This window comes from Macrobrachium nipponense, chromosome 16, assembly GCF_015104395.2.
Source record: "Macrobrachium nipponense isolate FS-2020 chromosome 16, ASM1510439v2, whole genome shotgun sequence".
Classification (NCBI taxonomy): Eukaryota; Metazoa; Arthropoda; class Malacostraca; order Decapoda; family Palaemonidae; genus Macrobrachium; species Macrobrachium nipponense.
In genome coordinates this window covers 5,633,518-5,656,719 of record NC_087209.1, presented here as the reverse complement: position 1 = coordinate 5,656,719, position 23,202 = coordinate 5,633,518, and the positions used below count along the sequence as shown (strand labels likewise).

At 36.4% G+C, this 23,202-nt stretch overlaps 1 protein-coding gene across 7 annotated transcripts in view; it reads right to left on the bottom strand.

Annotated features, from left to right (window-relative positions):
* The window catches only part of LOC135195549 (protein Fe65 homolog), a 1,282,053-nt gene that overhangs the window by 722,566 nt on the left and 536,285 nt on the right, over window positions 1-23,202 (bottom strand). Inside the window, exon 1 of one of the 7 annotated variants that reach the window (XM_064221812.1) lies at window positions 12,532-12,677. The exons of 5 other annotated variants lie outside the window; for them this stretch is intronic. Coding sequence is in view for 1 of the 2 variants with exons in the window: in XM_064221809.1 (XP_064077879.1) it covers window positions 12,339-12,438 (100 nt within the window). In the remaining variant the exon portion in view is untranslated. Of the gene's footprint in view, window positions 1-12,338; window positions 12,476-12,531; window positions 12,678-23,202 lie in introns of those variants that run through there. One more of the 7 variants, XM_064221809.1, reaches the window with a different exon arrangement.

Below are 23,202 nucleotides of genomic sequence, written 5' to 3'. Positions count from 1 at the left end.
GTAAACAATATACAATCACCTTCACACTGCATCACGGACCCGACCGCCATATTCCAATTACGTAAATCACTTAAAAGTAATAACAGAGCAATAACACCGACGTAGTTCCCCTCGACCACTTCCATTAAGACATGAATAATCACTTAAAGTTATTAATCGTCCCAAAAAAAAAAAAAAAAGTTAATAAAACAAAACAAAATAACAACTCGTCCCACCATGGCGCCCTTTTAGCTATTAGGAAAGATACGCGTTATCAATATTCCCACCAGCCAAGACGTGTGGGGAAGGGGGTGGGGGGGGGGAAGGGGGGGGAAGTAGGGGTGGGGGGGGGAGAGGGGGGGTTAAAGCTTTCCCCACAAGGATACGAGAGTGGTTTTAGCGAAATTACTTATACGCAAGCCGTTTTTCACACAACGAGGGACCCTGAGAGAGAGAGAGAGAGAGAGAGAGAGAGAGAGAGAGAGAGAGAGAGAGAGAAGGGGGGGGGGGGGCGAAAAGACGTGGAAACGTGGAACTCTCGAGGGATGGGGAAAGAGACCCCTCCTATAATCACATCGAGACATGCCAGAGATCATGGATAAATATAGACAATTTTTTCCCGTATGGTGATGTATACGCATTATTATACATGTAACGTCTCAGGATTATACATGTATAAGCATAAATGTTTCGTTTCTCCTAAGGTATAATGGTTAAACATGTATAAACATAAATTTTTAAGTTAAAATATACATCCATCAGATATAATTGGCATACGAATTTCTATAAAGAAATATACATCCGCAAGGTATACGGTTAAACATGCATAAGCATAAATTTTTGTTAAGGTAAAATATACATCCATACGGCACTAGGGCTAAACATGTATAAGCATATATTTTACTGAGGTAAAATATACACATATAGCTCATCAGGGTTAAACACGTAGAAATACACATTATCATTAAAATTATAAACCAGGATGAAACTGAACGTATTACTATTACCAATTAGTAATATAAGTAAAATTGCTACAGCAATACACCAAGTTGAAGGTACATTACCATATAACCAAATTTTCATATTATCGTAACACACAAAGGCGTAAACAAAACTTAAGCGTGCTTATTAAACAAAATTAATTTAACCACTGAAAAATAATATAGGATAACTGTCCATTAATATTAGTGTAAGATTTGTGATGAAGAAACTTTGTTTTATTCTTTACAAACAAGCAAGATGAAACTAATACGATGCTTAAATGAATAACTATATCTGACACACGAGAGAGAGAGAGAGAGAGAGAGAGAGAGAGAGAGAGAGAGAGAGAGAGGAGAGAGTCTCTTAGTTCCTTCGAGGTAAAAAAAAAAAAAAATTCACCTCTCCTATGGTCTTTTCAAAATAGTATTCCCAACATCTACTAACTTAAACCTGCTTCCATCACGTAAGTTCCCATTCCACACATTTCATCACATACATTTCCCACAACTTACAATACACGAATGACATTAAAAAGTAACCAAAATATTAGGACAATAAACTAATGGACTGAACTAAACCAAAATAAAAATAAAAAATGACAAAATATGAAAGTCACAATTTCCTTTCACATTTTCCTTTCAGGATGCTGTAAAATACAAACTAATGTATGTGTGATACCTATATATATATATATATATATATATATATATATATATATATATATATATATATATATATATATATATATCCTTTCAGGAATATTATGATGACAAATTTAACGGTGTAAAACTCGTTACTCGCAAACTAAAAAAGGAAAAGAAAAAAAACGTAAGTAAAAAAAAAAAATAAAAAAAAAAAAAATAAATGCAAAAAGAAATAACATGAGAGTCAATTAGAAAAGCGTAAAAAAAAGACATGCAACTGAAAAAACGAAATAAAAAATCAATTATTTCTAAAAAGTCAGACACAACGTGTTCCATTGTTCGCTCTAGGACAAAAACGCCGGTTTCAGGAGTTAAATAATTTTCTAAAAACAAACACAAAACAGAAAATAAACAAATAAATAAGCAGTATACTATCAGGCATTCCATTCAGTTCCAAGAACTTGCCGATAGAGAACAAAACATCAACAAAAAATTAATCTGTGTTGAATTTCTCTTTTTAATCAACATATAATCATAATAATTAACTTACGCGCTGTCACAGAACCCATCTATAAAAAAAAAAGGCTGTACACTACTTTAGTACCTACGTACATTCATTGACAAAGCAAAAAGTATATATACAGTTCTCACGTAGGGGAGTCACGTGCGACGAGAGGTCAGAGGTCAGCGAGCTGATGAAAAAAGGCCAAGTGTCAAATGAACGACCTTATCTGGGAGCAAATGAATCAAAGGCGGATACTGTCGAGTGTGTGTGTGTGTGTCTACTATTCAGTCATTCATTAAAAAAAATTCATTCATAAAATCTGCTTCTAATTAGAGTAAAATGCGAGATAAGTTACAATAAAGTTGTAATCTAGGGGTAGTACTTTGTCGTATCACAATTTAAACATAATTAATTCATTCTATGAACTTTCTGTCAAAGAAAGTGTTCAAGATACACCACAACGTAGACTGAACAAATGTACACAATATGAACAAGCAACCGCACATCAATATACAGGACAAATGCACAAATACACAGTGTACATTGCGCTTATATTAAACCGTACATAGATACACAATAAACATCACAGCAGATGTCTTGCTCACAAAAGACAGGCAGAGAGAGAGAGAGAGAGAGGAGAGAGAGAGAGAGAGAGGAGAGAGAGAAAGTCAAAAGGAATAGCATTAGCGATCAAGAAACCTCGGCAATGCTCCTGTCTGAACGAGCAAAGAAAAATCAATGCAGGAGGAGGAGGAGGGGGGGGGGAAGGTGGTCAGAGGAGGAGGAGGAGGAGAGGGAGGAGGAAGAAGAGGACATTCGTGTTCATCGATTGCTTCAGCGGGTGTCTGTCCTTGGGTGAAATGCTTTTCATGTCCTTTGAAGTTTTTGAGTAGAGAGAGAGAGAGAGAGAGAGAGAGAGAGAGAGAGAGTAAAAAAAAAAGTCTTGCAAATGATACTGGACATAGCAACTTGCAGGCTCCCTAGGGGGGCGGGGGGTATGGCAATCTACGAAAATAGAAGGCGCCGTCAGACACCCCCTAATACATTGACGAAAGGTGAGGGGAGGCTATGTGACGAGGACCCCACTCCCAACAACCCCCTCCCCCTCCCCCACCCCCCACCCCTCCAACTCCACCCACCTCGACGAAAAAGAGACTGAATCCCTCGTTATTTCATATTTGGGAAACTTTCTGTGAAGGATTGTTCCAGTGGGTGTTTTTTTTTTTTTTTTTTTTTCTTTTTTTTTTTGGGCTGGTTCCACGTGAATTTTAGAATAATAATAACTAATAATAATAATAATAATAATAATAAATAAAATAAAATAATAATAATAATAGCGATTATTATACTTCATTGAAGGTATATCTGGAAGATGGCCTTCCCGTAATAATAATAATAATAATAAATCAATAATAATAATAATAAATAATAATAATAATAATAATAACTAACATAAGAGAAGACAAATTCTGTTACAATATGAACTGCAACGATAAATTCGGAATCGTAAGAAGAAGAAGAAGAAGAAGAAGAAGAAGAGATGAAAGGAAGAAGAAGAAGAAGAGAGAAGAAGAAAGAAGAAGAAGGGAAAAAGAAGAAGAGTAGGAGGAGGGGAAAGGAAGAAGAAGAAGAGGGTAAAAAGAAAAAGAAGAACAATAGGAGGAGGAGGAATACAAGAAAAAGAGGAGAAGAAGAAGAGGGGAAGGGAAGAAGAAGAAGAGTTTAAAAGGAGGAGGTGGAGTACACGAAAAAGAGAAGAAGAAGAAGAAGAATGAAGATAAAGAAGAAGACGAGGAGAAGAAGACGAAGAAGAAGAAGAATCATTCCAAGAGCCCATAAGAGAGAGAGATAAAAGAGAAAGAGAGGAGAGAAGACGAAAAGAAGAGAAAGAATCAGACCCGAGAGAGAGAGAGAGGAGAGAGAGGAGAGAGAGGAGAAAGAGAGAAGGAGACGAGGAGGACCCTTTCCAGCACCATTCAAAATTCATCGGCGACTCGTATCACGTCCCGTCGACCATCTACAAAACGAAAGTAAACACAACCGACAAAGGAACCCGAAATAAAATCAGATCTGCTCACAAAAGAATCGTTGACTTTCTTCTCTCTCTCTCTCTCTCTCTCTCTCTCTCTCTCTCTCTCTCTCTCTCTCTCTGAAGAATAAACAGAACATGTTAATAACTTTGTATTGGGTTGTTCCCCATTGTGGATTTGATTTCATTTATTGTCTTTTTATATTAATTTCGCATTACGATAATCTAATACTTTATTTAATTCTCCCTCACCGACAGAAATGAAGTTTTCAGTAACAAATAAAGTTCTGTTGGGATCAAGACGATGCCAATTATCAGTCAATATATTTACAGCTTTTGCTACGGCACACCGACGTCACAAATACAAGGGTCATTGACATACAAATTTTCCAATTTAAAGCACTGAATGGGAACCATAAACTTCATCCTATACAGAAAAAATTTTTCAATTAACATTACTTTTAACGAAATGACACATTAATAAAAAACAATAATACTTACAAGTTTTCTTATTTTTTTCAAATAACGAACAATTAATTTAATATTACTTTTAACAAAACGACACATTAATAAAAATAAATACTTACAAGTTTTCTTCTTGTTTTTAAATAACGAACAATTAATTCAACATTACTTTTAACAAAACCACACACAAATAAAAAAAATAATACTTACAAGTAATTTAACATTACTTTTTAACAAAACGGCACATTAATAAAAAATAATTCTTACAAGATTTCTTCTTTTTTTTAAATAACGAACAATTAATTCAACATTACTTTTTAACAAAACGACACATGAATAAAAAAAATTCTTACAAGATTTTTTTTTTTTTAATAACGAACAATTAATTTAAAATTACTTTTTAATAAAACCACACACAAATAAAAAAATTCTTACAAGATTTTTTTTCTTTTAAATAACGAACAATTAATTTAAGATTACTTTTTAACAAAACCACACATAAATATAAAAAAAATACATGACGAATAAATGCCACAATACGCAAGCATCAAGAATCAATTGGTGTCATGCATATAAGTCATGGCCTCATGACATTTTGTCTCCCATTCCTCTCCGCTATGTAGCTTTTCCATTCCAAGTTATTCCTCTCCGCTGTGTAGCATTCCCATTCCAAGAGCTAAGCTGCTCAACTTCAGATCAATAATCATGACCGGAGCCTTTGTTCACTGTCATCTAGACGATGAGAGTACTAAGTGTATTACGTTCTATCACAAGGGTTCATTACGTGCATACACATACGAAGACACCCATACAAAAGTATGTAATATATATATATATATACTATATATATATATATATATATATATATATATATATAATATAAAAGAAGCGACCCGTCATCAGAAATATACATACATACATATAGATTTATTTATGGTGTTAGAGATAAAGTATAGGAAAAATCCCATCAAACACACTTTCAAAGAAAGATGAGAGAGAGAGAGAGAGAGAAGAGAGAGAGAGAGAGAGAGAGAGCGAGAGAGAGAGGATGAGAGACGGGGGGGGGGAGGGGGGGGAGGGGCAATTCAGTTCTGCAAACCTGATTCTATTTTTAACATATGTTTTATATTATGGAAGATATTGGAGACATAAGTAAATAGGCTACAAAGAGTCACAGGTCTTATTATTATTATTATTATTATTATTATTATTATTATTATTATTATTATTATTATTATTATTATTAATATTTTCTTTTTGTTTTTCAATATCCCCATTAGTAAAGAGGTTACAAACACAAAACTGGTTTATAAATCTATTATCAATATAATAATAATAATAATATAATAATAATAATAATAATAATATATAATAATAATAATAATAATAATAATAATAATAATAATAATACGACAAAACGACCTAACTAAAACCTTCCTTGACCTCAAGTAGGAGAAATCCTCCGCATCTCTCACCGAAATTGATACAACAATTATACAATGTGTAAAAGTTCAACAGAACACTGAAGTTCATCCACCTTTTTTCCTTTTGCCCGAAACACCAGGATTCAGATTCAAGGTCGAAGTCGCACTGCTGTGTTAAGGGGAATGTACCCAAGGTCTATAGTATAGCAGTTTCGCGGTGACATTTACAATAGATGCACAACGCAGGGACTGGAGTTTTATTTTCAGCGTTTGAAGAAGTAAATACCTACTACATACCACGTAAAAAACAAAAATCAAAACCGCTTTTAAAAACTATTGAGGTATCTGGATCAATACTTGGACCAGGAATGCAGGTCTACTTATACACAACCACATATTGCCCAAAGTACAGGTATTTTACTTTGAATGCTTGAAGAAGTAAGTAGGTAAGTAGCCATACACCGTAAGAAGTATTAAGTGTATAGCCTTAGAAAATTCAGAAGTATCTGGAGATTCGGTCGCCAGGGATATACACAAGTCTGCTACTTATAACGCAACCACAAATTGTCTATTGGATTTTAACAGATACCTGGCCGTACAATTATGTCAGTCACAAATACAATAAAAGCAGAATGCTATCAAAAGTATTTTGTAAAATATACAACCATACAAAATTAAAGAATATATCTAAAAATAAAAATGTAAAAAAAACCTAACCATAAAAATTAAAATAAAAAAACTAGCCATAAAAATTAAAATAAATAAACTGACCAAGTAAATCAAAACAAATTAACGGACCATAAAAATAAAAAATTAACCATAAAAATTAAAATACACTGACCACTATCAAAATCTTTTTTCAACAAACTCAAAGCTACAGAAAATGAGTAAAAAAGAAATTTTAAAAACTATCAAGAAAATATTGGAACAAATAAACAACCACAAGCCCTATGAACTATCAGACAAAAACTAATTAACAACCAATATAAAACAACAAATGAAATTATATAAAAAATATTGGAACAAATAAACAAATACAAGGCATAAGAACTATATATAAGACCGAAAATAAATTAAAACAAATAAATACATGAAATGAAATGATATGAAGATTTTAGAACAAATAAACTACCACAAGCCCTAAGAACTCTCAGACCAAAAATAAATAAATAACAAAATAATACAAGAAATGAAATGATAAGAAGATTTTGGAACAAATAAACAACCACAGGCCCTAAGAACTCTCAGACCAAAAAAATAAATAAAAACCAACCAACGTCAAGTTAATGGCAATCCTCTTATACCCAAATCTCAGAGGACGAGAAGACCACTAAACGGTGGGATATTATTCCCAAGAATCATTATGTTATATATATATAATGTTACGTAAGGAAGCGTCATGACTCTTTCCTTAAAAAAAAAAAATAAATAAATAAAAAAATAAAAAGGTCCGACCCAGAGACGGGCAAAAAATGTATATAAGCTTTAACCGGAGCGAGCTTGGCAACTGTGAGAGAGAGAGAAGAGAGAGAGAGAGAGAGAGAGAGAGAGAGAGAGAGAGAGAGAGAGTGTAATGACGTTTTCAAGCGATTGGTAAAATGAAAATCTCTGGCTATGTATATATCAATTTACAAGTAAATGAGAGAGAGAGAGAGAGAGAGAGAGAGAGAGAGAGAGAGAGAGAGAGAGAGAAGAAGAAAAGGTGAGATTATTTATCCAACCGATTTCGGTAGTACGAACAACACCGGCTATAAATTAATAAACATAAAATAAAATGAAAAAAATACGTACAAGAATAAATAAAAAAAAAAAATAATTACGAATAAATTAAAAGAAAGTATCTCCTTCAGGACAACATCTTTCAAAAAACGTGAGTCAGGGACATTAAATCTGACGGTGAACGACTTCAAGAATTCCTCCTATTTTCTGTTACCAACACATTTCTGGAAGTGCTACAACGCCCCGTCTCTCTCTCTCTCTCTCTCTCTCTCTCTCTCTCTCTCTCTCTCTCTCTCTCTCATGATGACAGTAATCGGCGTTTTAGGGCGTAGCAATTCCCGTGATATTTTATGTTAATTTTCTCTGAGAGCAAGAGAGAAATAGTGGAGAGGGAACGCTAAAAAAATAATAAAAATAATATAATTTTATTCCAGTAAGTGGCACTTATGTCTATCAGCACGAATTGCAATTTTCTACACTTTTACTTTCTTAATTTATCATTCCAGAGACCTTACAGACCTTACCTTACAGACCTTACAGTTCGTTCGGGTTGCCCCAGGTCCCTCAGTGTGAGGCACCTCTAATGTCTACCAGAGAGTTGCTAGTACATCTTCCGGTATATTTTGCATCTTCCAATCTTGGATGGTCTGGGATGCAGTTTAGATATTTGTCGAGCTTATTCTTAAACACATCTACGCTCACTCCTGATATATTCCTCAGATGAGCTGGCAACGCATTGAATAGACGCTGCATTATCGATGCTGGTGCGTAGTGGATTAATGTCCTGTGTGCTTTCCTTATTTTTCCTGGTATTTGGGTTTTGACTATTAATCTACCTCTGCTTGCACTTTCTGTATTTTTAGTTCCATGATATTTTCTGTTATTCCATTCTATCTGTTCATGCCTGAATAATTCATATAGCGTTCTCTTCTCCTTTCTAGACTATATAATTTTAATGATTGTAGTCTTTTCACCCGTAGTCAAGGTCCTTAACTTCTTCTATTCTAGCTGTAAAGGACCTTTGTACATCTCTTATTTGTGCAATATCCTTTTGATAGTGTGGGTACCATATCATATTGCAATATTCAAGTGGACTACGAACATATGTTTTATAAAGCATAATCATTGTGTTCAGCTTTTCTTGTTTTGAAGTGCCGTAACAACATTCCCATTTTTTGCTTTACATTTTGCCAAAAGAATTGCTATTTGATCATTGCATAACATGTCCTATTCATCATCACACCAAGGTCTTTAACTGCTTCCTTATTTGTGATTGTCTCATTATTAGGTCCCCTATATGCATATAGCTTTCCTTCTCTGTCTCCATAATTTATTGATTCAAATTTATCAGAGTTAAATACCATCTATTTCCTCTGCCCAATCATATACTTTGTTCAAGGTCTCTTTGTAGAGCGTTTCCTATCTTCATCACAAGTAATTTCTCTACTTATTCTTGTGTCATCAGCGAACTACTCACTACCGAATCCTTAACATTACTGTCTATGTCTTCAATCATAATAACAAACAGTATTGCAGCTAACACCGTACCTTGTGGCACACCGGATATTACCTTGGTTTCATCCGATTTCTCATCGTTTGCAATAACTATCTGTTTTCTGTTGTGTAAAAATTCTTTTTAACCATCTTCCTATTTTATCTACGATATTGTGTTTTCTAATTTTCTTTGCTAATATATTATGGTCTACTTTGTCAAAAGCTTTTGCAAAGTCTAGATAAACCACATCTGTTTCATTTCCGCTTTTCATATTTTTGAATAGTTCTCACGGTGGACTAACAGTTGGGTTTGTGTACTTTTTCCGGGTACGAAACCGTGTTTTGTCCTATATTAAACAAATTATTTTTTATTAAATGTTTCAATAATATTTTTCTTCTTCATTACCCTTTCATACACTTTCATAATATGTGATGTTAGACTCACAGGCCTATAATTACTTGCCTCAAGTCTTTGATCCACTTTTGAAAGTAGGGGTGATATATGCTAATTTGTGCTCATCATAAATCTTGCCTGTATCTACACTTTGTCTTAATAATATTGCAAGTGGCTTGCGATAGAATGAACTACTTTCTTTAACAAATAGCAGGGATTCCATCAGGCCCTGCAGCAGCTCCATTTTTAATTTCATTAATTGCCTGCACAATATCAGCTTCATTAATTTCTATGTCAGCTAAATATTCACTCTATTTTCGTCCCTTACCTCTATATCATTATCTTCCAATTATCTATGTCTAGGGGTGAATTCTCTATATCGTTTCTGCCAGTATGTTGCAAATTTCCTTTTTTTCATTCGTTAATCTCCCTTCAATTCTCAGAGGGCCTATTTCTATTCTTCTTTTATCATCTTCTTGCATATGAGTATAATAGTTTGGGGTTTTGCTTGATATTTAATAGGGTTTTTTCTTCCAATTCCCGTTTTTCATTTTCTTTTGATTGTATAATCTTTTGTTCTGCATTTTTCTATCTTACTTTTTAGTTCTACTAACTTTCCATGCATTTTTTTTCTTTTGCAAGACCTTTTTTCCACTTTCTGATTTTCTGGAACAAGATCCTTCTGTCTCTTGGTATGCATGAAGATGTTTACTTTTCTTCTTCGGTATATATTTATCCACTATTTTCTCTAATATTTTCATATAATATCTCCGTATTTACCCTTATGTCATCGCTACGAAAATGTTATCCCAATCTTTGTTTAATTCTTCATTTATTTCTGACCATTTTATATTACTTTACGTAGAAGTTTGTATTTTCCATATCGCTTCCCACTTTTTCATTTCTTGCTTATCTCTGTTTTCACTTTGCTTTGGAATGAACTGTTAATTCTATGACATTGTGGTCTGAAATACTCGCATTATAAACTATTATTTCTTTAACATAATTCACCTCGTTCACAAATACTAGGTCTAAAGTATTTTCCTTTCTTGTTGGCAGGTGATTTATTTGTTGAATGTTGTATTCTAGTAGCATATCTAATAGCTTTTCGAATTGCCTCTTATCTTCTGCACTACTATTACTCTCTTTTTTGCTATTGTATAAGTACATCCACAATCTCCTATTCGTTCTTTTCCATTCTACGAAAGGAAAGTTGAAGTCACCAGATAGGAGAATAGTCCAGTCCTTGGTGTATTTCTACATATATCATCCAATTTTTCAATTATTAAGTCAAACTCTTTAGTATTAGGAGGTCTATATATTACTATGTTCATTAATTTTTCAGATTCAAATTCTACGCTATTAGTTCACATTTTTAGTTACTATATTTCTCAATATATTTTTCCTTGTTTTTTGTCTTTCCCATATATTGCGGTTCCCCCTTGATTCCTATTTTTTCTATCTGATCTATAAGTTTGGAACCCATTTTATTTGATCATCATTCCCAGTCTCTTGGGAATACCAGGTTTCACTTATATTCATTATATCTATTTTCTTTTCAATTTGGGTTAGTTCTTCTAAGTACTCTATTTTTCTTTTTGAGTTACTCGTAAACTAAAACCCTGCGCATCATCACTATGATGGTTTGCGAGAGAGAGAGAGAGAGAGAGAGAGAGAGAGAGAGAGAGAGAGAGAGAGAGAGAGAGAGAGAGAGCGCAAAGCTAAACGAAAGACGCAATCACCTTATTTCTTTCAGAGTAATGGCAACGATATATATACTATAACATTATATCAAGTTGGCTCTAGAGAGCTCGCTCTACGTCCTTAAATCTTCCCCGAAAGTTTTCTCGTTAATTTTCCCTTTCACGTTTCCTAAAACTAGTGGCAACAGAGAAAATTAAATAAAATAAAGCTAGCTTTTATTCATCACTAATACTCAAATCAAGGTTACTGATGAATGACATATGACGACCTGACAAGCAAGTCTTCATTCAACAAACTGTGAACCTCAGGGAAATGATTGATTCTAATTTAGAATCATCAACAGCTAAGTTAATCCAGCCATCTTATCATTAAATACATTTACAACCTAATAGAATGAACTGCATCTGAGCTAACAAAAAAAAAAAATATATATATATCGCCGAGCGCCCTCAGTCACGACATCTCCGAACGACCGCTCGGAGTCCAATGCTGTGCTGGAAGTTCTCAAGTCAGGAAGGGCTCTCTCTCTCTCTCTCACTCGCTGCTATTGATTTGGTAGCGCAAAGCATCATGGGATATCCAACATGGCCGCCTTCCTTCGCCCTGACACGACTACTACTACTACGGCGATAACTGCTATTACTACTACTACCACCGAGGCCTCTCCTCGGCAGGACAACGGGTGAAAATGCTACGTGGAGTTCGGAAAAGGGTCCCGGGACCACTTAGAAAGGATGACATTCGCAAATCCTCGTCGGGGGCCAAAAGTTTACAGGATTCGCTCGGCCTATCCATCCATCAATGCGGCTGACACTGTAAACAAACTTACACGGCGCCACGATTCCACGCCCCCGGAGAAGTGACAGCTCTCCTGACGGGGGGGATAGGGATCTGAGTCGGTAAAAGCGCGATAATATTAGACAAATAACCTCCTGGAGAGAGAGAGAAAAGGAGGCACATCGCTCCTTTTTTTTTCGGGAGACGAAACGACGGGACTCACTTGGCGGTGGGCGGAGCTTGTTGACAGCAGTATTAGGAATGAGGCAACCAACACCCCCCCATGCCCCGTAGAGAGCCAACACCCTACCCAGTAGGCACATCCCATAGCATCACCAACACCACCAACACCAACATTACACCAACACCATCGAAACAAGCACTGACACAAACCCCTAGAAAAGGATCTTACTTACCTCCCAGATGACGAGTCAATCGGCCCTTAATAAAATATTTTATCCAGTAAGTGTCACAGGGACGGCATTAGGAATGGGAATTTGGACCGAAAGGCACGCAAGAGCTCCCGTTCACACGAGGAATTCCCACTGACTAAAGGCACTGCCTCGATGACTCAACGACCAATGGTGGTGGAGGATAGCTCTCACTCTCTCTCTCTCTCTCCCTCTTCTTCTCTCACTCTCTCTTCTCTCTTCTCTCTCAGTGTAACGGGCCTCTTGCAGAGAGGCGAGGAGAGTGTGAGTGTGTGTGTGTCTGTGTGTGTAGATAAGAAAGAGAAAAAGAAAACGGACATCACTTGGAATTCGGGAATCGCAGTTCGACGAATACCGGAATCGACCTGGAATCTAGCAAAAGCGAAGGATAAAACTGCGACTGACGGACTCCGCGGCGTCGGCGGCGGCGGCGGCAGCGATGAGAGAGAGAGAGAGAGAGAGAGAGAGAGAGAGAAGCCATGATAAACAAACAGCAACGGAGGACGAAAAGACATTTTCATTCATAGTCACGCTGACTATGAATTAAAATTAGTGGTAGGTGCTCGCTGCTTTATATCTTTAGAACCTTGTGATTTGTAGAGTTTACTCTCTACCGTAATATTTTCTTTGACACTGGTGCCAATTTGAAATATTTCTAAATGTAACACATGGTTTTACCTTTGATAGACTGAAGTTAGTTCATACTTAAACTCGTCTTTTTCTTCTTAAGGTAAAAGTTCAGGTCTCGTGTTTAAGGCAGCAGAGAAAAAGGTATGTATGTATGTATATATATATATGTATGTATATATATATATATATATATATATATATATATATATATATATATAATAAAATGAGCCATAAAAACCGCCAAAATATAGAAAGTAAACACAATATTTCACAGACTGCTCTCTCTTCAGTCTCTGAAATAATATACTACTTACTTTCTTTTTTTTGGGCGTTTTTATGGGCTCCTTTTATTAGATGGAATTCTATTGTAACAGTCATTATTTGGATATATATATATATATATATATATATATATATATATATATATATATATATATGTATATAATCGAGGTTGTAGTCCACAGGTGAAAAGAAAAGCAGAAATTCCTTATAGTTCAACAGTTTCGGCCTCCACTGGCCCTTATCGAGAGCTGTCTGTTTATTAACAGTTGATAAACAGCTCTCGAATATATATATATATATATATATATATATATATATATATATATATATATATATATATATATATATAAATATTGTGCGCGCGTCACTGACAAAGTACACTACAGAATAAATAAGTTACATCAGGCTATCATTTAAAAGACGCCACCTGACACGAAGTACGACATACTACGACAGAAGACATCACAACAACGCTAAACCCCATTAACAACCCCATAACACATTCTCCATTCTTATACACCTCTCTAGCTAAAAACTCTGGACCCAAGTCGAAACTACACCAAACTGTCAATAATCAGAAGAAGGCTGTCTGCCCTTCCCTGGGTGGAGCTATCTTGGGAGAGAGGGAATGGGGTGGGGTACAGTGATAACATGGGGGTCCACGTTGGCCCTAGAGGCCCGTCTGAGGAAGCCAGAGGGGGGCCACACCAAATCTAAAAAGAGGGCGAAGAAAAATGAAAGATAAAAAGAGTAACGAAGGGTAATGTGTGACTGTTTCTGGAGCTATCTTAGAAGGGAGGAAAGGAGACACAGTGTAGAACATGGGCCACGTTGGCCCCAATGGGCCGTCTGAGGAAGCAAGAGGAGGGCCCACGCCAAATCTAGAAGCTAATAAAGGGGAAGAGAAAAATGAAAGGTAAAGGGTAATGCGACTGTTTTTGGAGCTATCTTGAAAGGGAGGGAGGGGGCACAGTGATGACAAGGGCCACGTTGGCCCTAGTGGCCCGTCTGAGGAAGCCTTGCTTCCTCAGACGGGCCACACGAAACCTAAGAATCTAAAAAAGGGGGGAGAGAAAAATGAAAGGTAAACGGAGTGCCAATGGGTAACGCGTGGCCTTCTTTGGCTGCTTTTCTTTAAGCTCACAGAGGTGTATACCTTTATGCTAAAATATGAAGCAGGGGGAGTAATTAGAGGACCCGTCCGTCACGTTTTGAAGACACGTGCGTGCGTACGTCGAACGCGTGCTGCTGGCCATGCGCGCCGTAATCATACCTTGACAGGGGGGGGGGGGGGGGAATCTGATTCATTTAATTATTCATCAAAAGGAAACTGAATTACAGTCCAGTAACCCCGTACGAAGCAATATCAGCATTTATATGGACTCGATCGTTCATGTTCATCATAAGCAGGTCAAAGGTCTAACTTCCAAAAGGAATTACTGGGGAATATTTCCTGCATCAAAGGAACGTGAATTTTAGCATATGGACTTTCCTGTCTTTTTGCTGTTTTTGTTAATCATACCCAGGCGTCTCAAAAGCGATGGTCAGAAGGCTAACCTCCAACGGGAGATACTGAAGATTTTTTTTCCTGAAATGAGCAGTGACCAGGCGTCGGACATAACATTGGTCACTGTGCGTCAAACTTTCGTTGGAAAATATCGGAGAATACAGTAAGCTGAAAGTTAATCGTGAGATGCTATTTGTAGCCAACGTGCATCTTAATACGCTTGCTTTTACCTGTAATCAACGTCACAAAAGCAACGTGCAACTGATGTGCAACTGATGTTTAACTTCTAACGTCAAGTTCTTCACTAGTCAAGGTACAACCAAGAGGCAATATTCGTCTTCAGGGAATGACCTCACCTGGCTCCCGAGGAAAACGTGGCCCCTCAAGTCTAAACACCTTCGTATTAACAGAGAGAGAGAGAGAGAGAGAGAGAGAGAGAGAGAGAAAATCAATCGTTAGGGCGCCATGACCACTACCAGCAGACGGTCGCCAAACAAATTACTTAAATGTGAGCCAGAGAGAGAGAGAGAGAGAGAGAGAGAGAGAGAGAGAGAGAGAGAGCTTGATAGGAACGCGAACAAAAAATAAAATCCCGTTTGAATGTCATTATACAATGAGGAGAATCTTATGTACAAATTCAAAGTACAGTAGAAACTAAATAAAACTGAATAACTACAAGAAACAAATTATTATTCAATTACTAAAAGTACAAGAATACACCAACTCACTCAAGCAACAAATAACACGCAGCAAAATACAAAATTAATCGAATATAAAAACGCGCTATTCGACAATTAAAAATAGCTTCCACACACCTTTCTTTGACCAAGTCCCCCATCCAGCACACACATCCCCCCCCCACCCCCCCCCTTCCCCAACCCCCCCTCTCTGGGCTTATGTAAACAAAGGCAAACAAAAGGGGGGAAATTCATAGTAGACGCTGTCCAAACAAAACCCCTTTCAAACCACAGGGAGCAGGTAAGGGTTGATACAATCTATGGACGGAAAGAAGTAGAAAGATTCTTCGTATTCATACGTAACTCGACTGAAAACATGACATCATTGCTATCAATAAATTTATTAAAAGGTTGATATAACATGTAAGGCCATAGGAATATATATAGTATGTGTGTATGAGAGAGCGTTTTCTTACGTAATTTGACTGAAAAATATGATGATTATTGATTAAGAATAAATGGTTAAAAGGTTGGTTTCGAACACATGAGCCCATAGACGTGTGTATATATATATATATATATATATATATATATATATATATATATATATATATATATATATATATATATATATATATAGTGTGTGTGTGTGTATGAAAGAGTGTTTTCATACGTAATTTTGGCTGAAATATATGACATAATCGCTACCAATAAATTGATTATAAGGTTGGTATAACATATGAGCCCATAGGCATATATATTGTGTTGTGTATGAGAGAGAGAGAGAGAGAGAGAGAGAGAGAGAGATTGTAAGTATACTTCCTTGTAAGGTTAAGCTGCTTAGGTACTACTGCTACAACTGTTACTAGTGTTCCAACAATATTCTCGTCTAGTTCTCTCCTTCTCAATGACACGACCGCGTCGGATCACATATGATGACAAAAGTGCCTCTCTCTCTCTCTCTCTCTCTCTCTCTCTCTCTCTCTCTCTCTCTCTCTCTCTCTCGAATCAATCATGTAACAGCTCTAACTTCAAATTTTGTTCGTCGTAATGAAGTGGTAATATGAGTTCCTTAATTCTCAATATTGTAAAGCATTGTTTAATGGAAGCATTTCTAACCTTGTAACTACTTCCTTCAAGGAGTTTAGTGCTTTTCGCCTGATGCATTTGTTAAGTTTTGTGTTCGAGAGATTATTAATATTTTTTAAAAATCGAACGAATGGATCCATTTGGCATTTTTTCTCACGGTTCGAAGCAAAATCCCTGTTATCAATATCTCTGGTTAATATTGCCCTTGAAGCATACTATAATACCTTATTAGCATCGTAATTTAGGTATCTATATTTTCAAAAGTTTGTCAATTTGTCATAATATGAACAAAGATATTGCAGAATTCATATAAATAACATTTACATTATTATTGACAGGTATATTATTTTCAAACTCAAGTAAATCCTCTCTCTCTCTCTCTCTCTCTCGCTGAAAATACGTCGCTATTTAATTGAGTAAACCTAAAGCCAAGACGCTGATAACTTAAGAGCTCAAGAGAAAACTTATAACGCAGAAGCCATAAACTCGATGACAGACCTTTGTACCCTCTCTCTCTCTCTCTCTCTCTCTCTCTCTCTCTCTCTCTCTCGTTCCAATTATCTATTTCCCGGAACTGAACACGGGCAATAAAAGTCATCTCGCTCAAAGACTTTTCGGGGAAGGTATACGTATGAAAAGGGGAAAGAATTCAATACTCTTGTATTCCCGGAATAAACATATCAAACGGGAAGCTTATGTAGTTCTAAGACGTCTACGAGAGGCAAGTTACAGATCGTAAACAGACGCTGTAGTACACACACACACATAAACACACACACACACACGAATGCAAACAAGGGGGCTTGGACGATCGGACCTAACCGGTGAATCATGTATCTGGTAGTCAGCCAACTGTGGTATTCGCAACCAGGGAAAGAGCAACTTGACATCTGTATGTATATGCAAATACGCGCTTATGGATGTGTGCTTGTGAAACCTATGAATAATATTAGGTAAATGCAAAACATGAGAGCTGATCTCCTTTTACCTCACAGAGTGCTTCTTGATACAAGTATTAACATAATGTATTCTGCGACAAAGGGGCAGGGTTATTTATTCACAAGATTAAAGGAGTCAGCTTTTAAACGCACGAAATTATTGCGTGTATGATCGCAAAAATGGGAACATGAGCAGAAAAGAATGGGAACATAAGCTAAAAAATGGGAACAGAGCAAAAAAATGGGACATGAGCAAAAAAAATGGGAACGTGAGCAAAAACAAAAAAAAATGGGACATGAGCAAAAAAAAATGGGAACATGAGCAAAAAAGAAATGGGAACATGAGCAAAAAAATGGGAACATGACCCCAAAAAATGAAAAACAAAATGGAACATGAAAAAAAAAAGCAAATTTGCATAAACGTAACAAAAGTTAATGTACGCAATGTACACTAGGAAATAAAAGGGTACTTGCACAAAAAAAAAAAAAAAAAAAAAGCTTACGAAGCGAAGAAAAGAGTATATTGGTATTAAGACCATAAACTAAAGAGGCGAAAATCGAAGTGAGCCACGAAACATGGCAACAGCTGCAAGAAAATAATACGTTATTAAAGGAGGAATAAGGTGGTTGGGGGTTGGGTAGAGGCGGACCATTTTGGAAGGGGGGGGGGTAGAGGGGTAGGGGGAAGGGACAGGAGGGAGGGAAGATAATGATCAAAGGGGAGTCTCCCCAGCACGAAAGAGGGGGGGGGGAACTGATGGGAAGACAAAGAGGGGAAAAATTGCAGGTTTCAGAAAGGAGGGAAGAGAAGGATATCCCATTTGGCAGATATAATGGCTGTATTGATTTCTTACTGAATGACGTTTAACACCTTTTTAATTATTGAAGGACAGAGCTGGCATTACCCACTCCTTTTGAGTTGAATATACAAATTAAGCCAAAGGCCAAGCACTGGGACCTATGAGGTCATTCAGCGCTGAAACGGAAATTGACAGTGAAAAGGTTTGAAAGGAGAGGGCGGAAAGTAAGATGGAAGAAAGAGAATATGAAAGGAGGTACAGTAAAACGAACGAAAGTAGTTGCAGCTAAGGGTCGAAGGCACGCTGCAAAGAACCTTAAGTAATGCCTACAGTGCTCCGCATGAGGTCCACTGGCGGCACTACACCCCCCTACGGAGTACCCACTTCTTTTGTCTCCAGCTCCAGAGTTTGTGTATACTCATGACGGTCGCAGGCAAAAAAAAAAAAAAAGGTAGGGGGCGGGGCATTTCAGGTTGAAAACGAGGTCAAAAACATAACGGAAGACGCTCCTCTACTTACGAACTGTCAGATACCAAAAACCGTGATCACCAAAAAACAAAAAAAAAAAAAAAAAAAAAAAAATTTCTTATTTACAATTTTTCTCTTTTTTATGTATCAGCAGAAAACATGAGAAGTTAGAATTCAGACGGGGAGAGTAATATTTCCAACGAGAGGATTTTGCGGTAATCAATAACTTCAACTTTAAACTCTTCACATTTAATATCTAATTATGGTACACTTTTAATAATGACTCGTAATTACTTTTCCTTCTCCACTACATTACAAAGTTGTTGTTTTTTTTTTTGTCCACTGAGTACTTCTACATTTTCCTGGTGAGAGTAGCAGGTTATGGAGAGAGAGAGAGAGAGAGAGAGAGAGAGGAGAGAGAGAGAGAGAAGAGAGAGAGAGAGAGTCTCACTCAAAGCTGTCTACACTTCTATTACAACCATATATATATATATATATATATATATAATATATATATATATATCTATATATATAATATATATATATTTCTCAAAGGGGATTTTCAAACTCCTTACTAATAAACTGATAAGTTTGGATACATAGTTAAAATTGAAATCAAATGAATAATAAAATCTTAGGGAACAGTTAACATTATGTACTATGGTTTTCCATCCAGTTTAAGGTATCAAACCTGGAAAAAACACAAGAACAAATTTTTTATGGAAAAACAACTCGACGTCTTTTGCCAAAGTAGTTTTCACGGAATGGTTGAGAGAGAAACAAGATATTACTTAATATAGTCTAAATCGCATAAAAATAATTAAAAAATCACAATTTTTTAAAGTAAATTGTATTTTTCCTAACTAAACAAACCTGAACCTTTACATAAGGAATTCCTTGTGTAAGGGAACGAGGGTTTATATATCGTGTAGGAACAATTAAAGGTTATACCTATAATTCCTGTCTTTAATGTAGCCAATAGAAATATAAAGAAAAAAAAAAAAATAATAACATGACAAAACAAAAGTGGAAAAAATTAAGACGAAAAATACCACAAATATCTGCCCCATCTCGCCCTACCCTCCCATCCTCTCCTAAAAAAAAAAAAACAGGAAGTGAATACAAACGCAAAAGTAAAAAAAAAAATAATAATAATAAATAAAAAAAATATTACTGAAGGCAGTCAGAGACGGGACAAGGCATCCATCATGTTAAAACCCAAAGAGAAGTAATGGATAACAACGTCACATCAAGATGATTTAAGAAAGAGAGAGAGAGAGAAGGAAGGAAGGAAAGAAAGAAGGAAGGAACGAAAAAAAGAGAGAAAAGTAAGAAAGGTAGGAAGAAAGGAAGCATTAGCGTAATTGGAAATATTAATCACTCGAACCTGGTTTATAGATTCCACGCTCTCTCTCTCTCTCCGCTTAATTAGACCTAATTAGACTTGAGACGCTTTTCTCCTATTATCCTATCGAAGGAGACCAGGCACGGAGGCTGTAAGTGGGCATTCCTTCTGCTGCGGGCGAGGGGCAGGTGCCCCGCTGATCGACGTGCCCACAGGGGCTACTTGGTTCCCGGGTACCGAAAGGGGACGTGGGGCATGCATACATGCATGGAATCACTTAAGGAGATCGGAGAATATGCGATCAAGCACAATGGTCCAGGTTGACTTTTTACTTAAGGATGTGTGTGTGTGTGTATATATATATATATATATATGTTATATATATATATATATATATATATATATATATATATACACACACACAAATTTATATGCATACAAAATCACAGTAGATGCACGATGTGACTTCATTAAATAAGCGAATATATACCACAGGAAAATGATAGACAGAAATCCAAGCGCTTCCGTCTTTACTTGACAATGCCTTAGTAAAGACGAAAGCGCTTGGATTTCTGCCTATCATTTTCCTGTGGTATTCGCTTATACAAATTTATATGAATATAAAAAAAATTCATAAAAGAAAGACTTCCAGTACCAGGTTAATTACATAGCATAAGAAGACAATCTCCAAAATGAGGCTTTCGAACCGAAAGAAAGATATTTCCTGATCCAAAATTAACTTTCTTGATGAGAAAAACGCGCTTAGTTATACTCCCAAGATATTTCAATATCCCTTCCCTTGAACAGCTGCAAAGTTCGTAAACAAAGACGAAAGTTTCTCACCCCTACACAATCCCTCTTCGTGAAGTAGTGGTAAACTTTCAGACTAATTTTACCTTGGTTGGGAGTTCGAGCTCACAGAGAGAAGATAGATTATGAGCAGGATTAATCTCTCTCATACATACTTGATAGTATCGTAAAATCCACGTAAGAAGACGAGTGAAAATCGCCATTATGCCATTAACTGGAATAATTCGTCTATCATCTGCAAGGCCAACGATTAACAGAAAAGAAATCTTCCGGAAACAGTATTCACTTAAGCCAAGTTCACCAGGAATATTAATCTCCACCCTGGTCTCTGTCCTTTCTGTTTGGATTGTTTGTATGTATGGTGCTTTTACGTTGCATGGAACCAGTGGTTATTCAGCAACGGGACCAACGGCTTTAACGTGACTTCCGAACCACGTCGAGAGTGAACTTCTATCACCAGAAATACACATCTCTCACTCCTCAATGGAATGGCCAAGAATCGAACCCGCGATCGCCGAGGTGGGACGCTAATACCATACCAACCACGCCGCTGAGGTGCTCTTTCTGTTTGGAGAACATGCTGCCCGGATCAAGAAACCGTAACTCCGCCCACCACTGCTCACTTTTTGTATATAAAGCTCTGTAAACTATGTTTTTACTGAGTTTGAACTTGAAAAAATGTAGGATAAACTACGAAAGTATTTGTTCCAAGTCCCGGTTTTCACTCGCCTTCTTACATGGATTTTGTAGATATTCTCAAGCACGTGGACTTTCGTGCTACATTGAATACATACTTACAAACATACGTACATACTTCCTTTCCTTTCTAGGCAACTCAAATATAGGAAACATCAAATCCGCACACGATATACACGTATAATTTAAGAACAAACTCAAAGTTTCAAATTACGAAATAAGAAAGGAAGGTACCTTAGATGAACAGACTATACATAGCTACGTATAAAACAAAGCACTACGTTCCCTCAGTTCAAAGTACGTAATAAGGAAGGAAGGGACATTACCAGACTCCTTAAGTATAATTCAAAGCACTAACTTCCTGGATTCAACATCCAAAATAAGAAAGGAAGGAGTTTGAGGTGAACAGACTACAAAGTATACTGCAAAGCACTAGAGACTACATAAGCACAATACAAAGTACTAATTCACTACATAAGAACAATACAAAGAACTAACTTCCCAGATTCAAACTCCAAAAAACAAGAAAGGAAGAAACTTCAGGAATACAAAGTAAAATACAAAGCACGAGACTACATAGAATACAAAGTAATAATTTACTACGTGAACAGAATAAAAAGTACAAACTTCCCAAATTCAAAATCCAAAAACTAGAAAGGAAAGAACTTCAGGAGAATGGAATACAAAGTATAATACAAAGCACGAAACTACATAGAATACAAAGTAATAATTTGCTACGCGAACAGAATAAAAAGCACAAACTCCCCAAATTCAAAACAAAAAACCAGAGAAGAAGAAGAAGACAACTTCACGAAAACATTCCCTAGGAACAGAAAACAAAAAAGCCCCCAAAATTATTATCCCAAATCTCTCGCTCAACGGGCTATAGTCCTCGAGGAAGGACCGCTGACGCTGCTGCAGAAGGATGTGATAAAGAAGGCGCCCCTGAAAGCGAGCGTCCTATTTCAGAGTCCTAGCGAGTCCCACATGATTATGAGAGCGCTAGTCTCATTAAAGGACGCGCTTACACGGGCTCAGCCTAATTCAGGTAAATAATGAGGAGCCTGGGATGGTTTGGGTGAGGTTTTCATGAGGTTGTTAATGAAAATATAAGGTTGTGTTTGTTATTACAATAACAGAAGTTTGTGCTTGTTATTATAATAGCGGCTATTTATTATTGCAAAGTGTCCTACAACTAGGCACAAGGAAGCATTTTTTATAAATTATTTTTCACGTGAGGAATGAGAAAAAAAACGGCTATTTGTTATTACAAAGTGTCCTACAACCAGGGCGCAAGGAAGCACTTTAATTCCTACAACTAGGCACAAGGAAGTATTTGTATATATAGTTATTCACGTAATGAATGAGAAAAAATTATAGGGAATAAAATTATTTATATAGATAGATAACATGG